We start from the raw sequence: 7,091 nt of genomic DNA on the forward strand, positions 1-7,091 counted from the left end.
ACTGATGTTATTATGTAGGAGAAATGTAATCAGCAATTTTTCATATTCACTCTTAAGTCTCAATGATATTTGCGTTAGCAACACAGTTATTGAATACAGTTGACGACAAAACCCCTTTTTACTTAATGTATAGTTAGGCCCTTTCCCTTACAGAGTACAAAGATAAACAAATTTACACAGATAATCAATTTGGTATTTTCTTTAAAAATATTTTACTGTTCCAAGTTAAGATTTTCATTGTATTTCCCTGTTTTTCCCATGGATCAAATATAGTCTTATTGGAAATATTACACAATTGATTTGATACTTTTCTCTATAAACGTATGTTATGTTAGCAGAGTTTTATTTATTTATCAACACAGTTATTAGATAGAGTTGACAGTTTTAAAAAAAAGTTTCTTAATTTATAGTTTGTTACTCTCCCTTACAGACTACAACGATAAATACATGTAAATAAATGTGTGGTGAAGACACATATATTTTTACTCTTCTGGGTAAAGATTTGCTCTGCATTACTCTATTTTTCACACGGACCAAATACACTATGGTCTTTTTTAAAATATTACAGGGTTGGTTAATTTCTCTGGAAAATGTACACATACAGAGTCAGGAAAACATAAGAAACATATGTCGCAAACATCGTGAAAACCGTTCATAAATTACCGTACTCGTTAAGTAAATTTAAGAGTAAATCCTGGTGAGATTATCAGTATGTCGTCGCATGTACTTGTATGCCAAATTGCAAATGTATTTTTAACCATGTGGAATGGATGAATGGATGAATGAATGAATGAATGAATGAATGAATGAATGAATGAATGAATGAATGAATGAATGAATGAATGAATGAATGAATGAATGAATGAATGAATGAATGAATGAATGAATGAATGAATGGTGTGTCGTTCAAGATCTTGTAGTGCGAGAACTCAAAATAAAACCTGCCTTTGCACTTTGTTTAACAAAATCCAAAACCGTAGTGAGGTTTAAAATATATTAACGATACACTGCTGCTCTCTACGGGTTATTTGTAGAGTTGCACTTTGGATTTTCGATCCTTGTTTCATTTGTTTTATATGTCCTTGATGATTAAATTGACTTTGATGCTTTGAATGCAGTTTGGAATATTTTGTATTTTATGTATTATATTGTATAGAATAATGGCTGTATTGATCGAAACTTCACATTAGAATTAAGATGACTGACTGACCAAAATATAGGGCTCAATGATGATAATTAAATTGACTTTAATAATTGTAATACAATTTTGAATATAACGTGTTTTATATATTACATTGTCTGTAATAACAGATAAATTAATCGAAACTTGGGTCATGAGATCGAACATCTTGTGTGGAGTTTGCATGTTCTCCCCGTGCTTGTTTGGGTTTCCTCCGGGCACTCCAGTTTCCTCCCACATTCCAAAAACATACATGTCGGGTTAATTGGCTGGTCCAAATTATCCCTAAGTATGAATGAGCGAGCGAATTGTCTGTCCTTGTGTGCCCTGCGACTGGCTGGCAACCAATTCAGGGTGTCCCCTGCCCACTGCCCGAAGATAGCTGGGATGGGCTCCAGCACCCCGCAACCCTACTGAGGATAAGCGATGCAGGTAATGGATGGATGGATAATCGAAACTTCACATTAGAATTAGATGCCTGATAGACAAAAAATAGGGCATAAAGAACTCATTGCATCATCCAACCAGAGTCCACTACGAAAGTTATCTGTATTGCTGGTTTTCAGCCAATCGTTGTCTATCTTCTACTTGAGCCTGTCCAATGATGTTTGAGTATGTTTAGAGGTGTCGCCGACAAACACCGATGATGAGTATGTTTCGTAAACTTGTGCCGTGTTAACATTTTACGGAAGTTTAGCTTTTAGTGTGCCAGATATTTCGATTTTACGCCCCCGCAGAATAATCTCGCAAACAAATGCATCGGAAGTCATTAATTTGATTGTTTCTCTTAACGTTGACGTGTTGTTGATTGTGCATCATCATCTCCCCTAGCTGGGGTGGAATTCGAAAGAGTGGCGTGGATTTAAAGGTAATCCCAAATTCTTAAACATGCAAAAGGCGAGGAAATAGTACATCTTTTTTGCATTATATGTATGTGTATTTCATCGGTATATTCTAATTATTTTGCGAGATAATGCACTTAGAAGACAGGTTGTCTTGTGTTTGACATCCTAAACTGTGACGTCATCATTGTAACAGCACGCTTGCAAGCTCGACTCAATCTTGTTTTATGGATCGCCAGCAACATGTTTCACTGTGAGTATACATAAAATGTGCGTAGAGGTATTGTTTATGCCTTGCTGAACAGTATTCGTTCAATTCTGTCTCAAACCAGACTGATATAGAAAATTAAACTGCTCAAGTCAACAGTGAAACGCAAATATACAAAAAAAACTAAAGAATGCAGTTCAATGGGGAATAATCAATGCACCTAGACGAGGTTTATGTGGTAATTGCAGTAAATATATTCAATCTGGCGGTATTTAGTGTGGCCCTGTTCACAACGGTGTGTTTCCAACTGACATGCAAAATGTACTTCATCACTAACCCTTCATGAACAAGGGATAAAAACTCGTAATTATATCGAACACCATCTCGGAAGAAGGGTTTTAAACACAAGTAATGTGTTCAGGATAAGATCACTTCTCTGAATGTCAAGTTCACACACATCGCTGGCCTCAACAACTGGTTTGAATTTATACAGTTGTACAAATTATTCTCTACAACTAATTTTTTTCTCCCTAGACGTATCGGTTAGGGCCATTATTTTGTTATAAAATCAGGGTCAGATAAACATTGGTCTCTACAATAGCTGTCTGTTTCTCAGCTGGGCTCACATTTTGTGTTAACTGGATTTGCCATTTTGCAAGTGTTGTGTTCCTATAATGATGTCACAGCTCTAGAGGAAACAAGCCAGAAGGGTAACTTTAAGACAAAATTTCTGGTCTCCTGGTGCTTTGAATGTTTTGCTACATATTTGATTATTTGTGGGGAGGAAGATTTCACGTTCCTTGCTTGATTGAAAAAAATCTGTTTGGGCTTACCTTTTAAAGAATGGAGTATTTAACCTGGAATGGCCATGGCGGTTGTGACGGCGTGGCGAAACACTAGCGAGCGTCTCCTCGGAGGATGGGGACCGGTTGTGTGCGTGTTCCTGGGCTCTCTGGTGGCTCTGCTGACACCCCTGGTTGGAGTGGAGGAGCATTGCTGCGGCTCTTTGAATGTCATCTCGCAGATTCGTTGCCGAATTTGGGGGAGAGCTCAGCAAACTGCAGTTGCACAGACCACCAGCCTCACTCTCCCACTGACGGCCCTCGACGTGCTTCCTTCGAGGTCCAAGCCGAGCAAAGGTACTCGATGTTTGCATAAACGGGTCATTTTGATATTTTATGAGGTTTCCAGACTTCTTGGGCTCTCCGAATTAGGAAATAATGATCATTTTAATAATCGATAAATAACTTGTTTTTGATTAATCGATGAATCACTTTTTCTTCTTTATTCAAATTTTGAAATTTTAGGAAATAGTGCAAAAAAGCAGAATATTATTTTAGAAATAATTTCAAGTGATTGTCAAATAATTAAACCAAAGTACATATAAATGTATGCTATACACCTACAAATTTGTAGGATACTTTTTTATAAAGTGCAAAAAAGGGTCATTTAAGGGACATAAGCTTTTGAAAAAGAAGAAAATGCAAATCTGAAAACCCAATGACTTGAGCTCAACATTAACATTTGCATAATGCTATAGGCACCAAGAATGCATAAGTAGGACTTATCTAGCCTGGCCAAGATAGAATTTATGTCACTGTTAGTCTTCCACCACTGCAATGCATTTGCTTCCTTAGTAACCTTTTTTTCTCCAAAGTATGAAAAGACTTTGTTTCTTCTTTAGATATGCACATCCTCCCCTTCACAAGATATGCCCTCATATTTATCAAAACAAGTGATGATCAAGTTTAGGATGCTCTCAGTCAAGACTGCTGCTTGCAGTCGCATACATGATGTATTTCTCGTCGTGAAGCTTGTCATTTCTTGCTGTTCTCTGATGAGATGAGAAAGTATTGTACGAGTATCATTTAGACTTTGCCAGTAATTTAATACCTGATGCTTAATCTTAAAATTATTATCACTATTGTGTGCAAGTTGAGTTTGTTGATAAAGCACAATTAAACACTGCTTAAGATGAATTCACTGAAAAAAAAGACTATCTCTCACTACTATCACACACCCACACACACAGTCATGAATCATCTAACAAGCAAACCTTAGCATCAAGCAAGCTACCAGAGACCAACATTACGTTTCCTCACTTAAACGCAAACAACATAGAATGATGTAGTGACTTTCCTCGCCACTAAGTTCCTCCCATCCTCATCAGTGACTCAAACATCCTTAATGGGGTGCAGAGCTTTTTTGTTGTGTACTTGAAATACTCAGTTTTGAGGACTTTGTATCCTTGAAAATACCGCTTTTGCATTCCACCTCATTCCAATCTACTTGTCGACTCTGGCTTCAGGTGACGTAAACGGCTCCACAACGCGTTGAGTGATGCATAAAATGTGCGACACAGCGAATCGATGATGAAATTCGTTGCTAATGCTTTGAACAATCAATTTGTTTTTGCAGCCCTAAACCAAATAATAACCCCCTTCCTCTGTATTTGTGTTCACTACCTATTTGTGATATAGAGATGATTTTCGAAGCCCGGGCATCGCTGCAGCAGGCCCAGGAGATGAAGAAACATGGCAAGAGGGGAAAAGCCCACAAGCTATTGGTGCACGCACTCAGCCTGAATCCCGACTACGTGGATGCCCTCACAGAGCTGGGGACTATTTTGGAGGAGAAGGACGTGGTGCAAGCGGACCACTTGTACACCAAGGCTTTGACCATCTCTCCCTGTAACCAGAGGGCGCTGGTAAGCCGGGATCGCACACTCCCGCTGGTGGAGGAGATCGATCAGCGTCACTTCGGCATCATCGACAGCAAGGTGCGCAAGCTAATGTCCATCCCCAAAGGCAACTCCGCTCTCCGTCGAGTGATGGAGGAGACTTACTACCACCACATCTACCACACGGTGGCCATAGAGGGCAGCACTCTCACTTTATCCGAGATCCGGCACATCATCGAGACGCGTTACGCCGTCCCCGGGAAGAGTTTACAGGAGCAGAACGAGGCCATCGGTGTAGACGCAGCCATGAAGTACATCAACACCACTCTGCTTTCCAGAATGGGGACAATCAGCGTTAGCGACATCTTGGAAATCCACCGGCGAGTGCTGGGTTACGTGGACCCCGTGGAAGGGGGACGCCTGCGCACCAATCAGGTGTTTGTAGGCCATCACATCCCGCCGCATCCCCAAGATTTGCAGCGGCACATGCAGGAGCTTGTCCAGTGGCTCAACTCGGATGAGGCCCTGCAGCTGCACCCGGTGGAATACGCTGCCCTCGCCCACTACAAACTGGTGTACGTGCACCCGTTCGTTGACGGAAATGGCCGTACTTCGCGTCTTTTGATGAATCTTGTGTTAATGCAAGCGCGATATCCGCCCATCACTATCCGCAAAGAGCAAAGGGCTGAGTACTACACAGCGCTCGATACGGCCAACGAGGGCGACGTGCGGCCGTTCATTCGTTTCATTGCCAGATGCACGGAGATCACACTGGACACTTTGTTAATCTCTACCACAGAACACCCGGTAGGGCTCCCGGAGGCCGGGCACAACCACGCCTGTGCCGATTGCACACACACAATCCCGGTTCACAACTGAGTTGGTGATTGGACGGCTCCAGTTTTTACCCTAAGGGTTAACCATCGGCTCATGTTCTGTCTTGTACCTGCTAGAATGAGAAGATATTGTTTTAATTTCCTTCAAGGAAAGTTTGTTGTGGTAACCTCGAAAGAAAGTTTGACTTGAGCAGCTTGTTCTTAACTTCCAGTACAGATTTATTTTGGAAGTAATATGATAGCACTTTCAACATTATTTATTTTACAAAAATAGTTATATTAACTGAGGTGTGTTTGGCTAAAAATGCTGATGTGGTTCAAATATTTTGAGGGATTTGTTCGGGGCATTTGTGGAGCATGCATGATGAATAAAAACAGATATTTTAGATCTGCAGTGAAATTTTAACACCCACATTCTACTGTACTTATTGTACTGCATATAAAAAAGACCACCTGAAAAGGAATAGTTAATGAATATAATGGGCCACTGTGGTGAACAATATTTTCTAGCATGTATTTCAGAATTTATTGCCAAACAATATATTTTAAACTACAAATTTAAGTATAATTTTTATACTCAAGAGGTTCCATCCATTGCGATTGTTTCAAGAAAATCTACGGTCGGGAACCTATGGCTATTTATCAGTACATATGGCTTGGAAATTAAATAGACCTTGCGCGAATTCTTCAAGTATTGTTAAAAGACCTATTGATGTGCGAAGGTAAGACAACACTGACTTGTAAAGCTTCAGCTCAGTCCATAGGACACAATTTTAACTACAGTCAAGGTGTCACACCAAGACTCCATTTTGACTGTAAATCGCTAAATAATCCTTTATTTGGAAGTTCATCAAACAATTTATGTTCATTGTTGAGACAATATAAAGAGCCACTTAAATTTTCAACACCCAGAAACTAGCAAAGCAACTAGAGTGATTTAATTGGCTGAGCGGGAGGAATGAACAAAGCTGTACACAGGGCGCAGGCACTCGTCGCCCAACGCCATCTGCACTGAAGGTAAATACGTTAGTATCCTCGTATGCAGTATTTTGAGACATTTTTACAAAAGAACTTTGTTCTTACCTTGTTTTGAAACCATTTAGGACAAAACTGACAGTCATAATGAGTCTTAACACTTAAAAATAGTCTTCCTTCCGCAGTCTAAGTAGTATATTTTTAATTCGGAACACAGGCCCTGGCATTATTTTATAGATTTTATCAAACCACAGTAAAAATAAAATGTTAAGAATAAGCTTCTGTCCAAAGAAGCAGGTTTGGTGGCTTTGTTGAATTTTATATGGTGTGGCTCTCTCTTAAACAAAAAAATCAATTTTTTTGCGTTTAA

General features: G+C 39.7%; 1 protein-coding gene across 4 annotated transcripts; it reads left to right on the forward strand.

The window, feature by feature from the left end:
• The first annotated feature begins 1,767 nt into the window (after positions 1-1,767).
• ficd (FIC domain protein adenylyltransferase) lies at positions 1,768-6,152 on the forward strand. Of its 4 annotated transcripts, none has more exons than XM_088335872.1 (4): positions 1,779-2,048; positions 2,151-2,275; positions 3,073-3,369; positions 4,711-6,152. In XM_088335872.1, the coding sequence occupies exons 3-4, from the start codon at positions 3,093-3,095 to the stop codon at positions 5,787-5,789; spliced, it is 1,356 nt and encodes a 451-aa protein (XP_088191998.1). In that variant the 5' UTR covers positions 1,779-2,048; positions 2,151-2,275; positions 3,073-3,092; the 3' UTR covers positions 5,790-6,152. The 4 variants fall into 4 exon arrangements, with proteins under 4 accessions (XP_088191999.1, XP_088191998.1, XP_088191997.1 ...); XM_088335871.1 differs by having other exon boundaries at positions 2,219-2,275; XM_088335873.1 differs by lacking the exon at positions 2,151-2,275 and having other exon boundaries at positions 1,768-1,830.
• Positions 6,153-7,091: the final 939 nt, after the last annotated feature.

The sequence above is a fragment of the Urocampus carinirostris genome, chromosome 5 (assembly GCF_059441175.1).
Source record: "Urocampus carinirostris isolate Australia breed hairy pipefish chromosome 5, RoL_Ucar_1.0, whole genome shotgun sequence".
Taxonomy (NCBI): domain Eukaryota; kingdom Metazoa; phylum Chordata; class Actinopteri; order Syngnathiformes; family Syngnathidae; genus Urocampus; species Urocampus carinirostris.

Excerpts from the sequence above, each read along its gene's own strand:
- ficd (XM_088335873.1), top strand. The coding sequence starts at position 3,093 with ATGGCCATGGCGGTTGTGACGGCGTGGCGAAACACTAGCGAGCGTCTC. Across the intron at positions 3,370-4,710 it reads GAGGTCCAAGCCGAGCAAAG|AGATGATTTTCGAAGCCCGG; the intron begins GTACTCGATGTT and ends TTTGTGATATAG.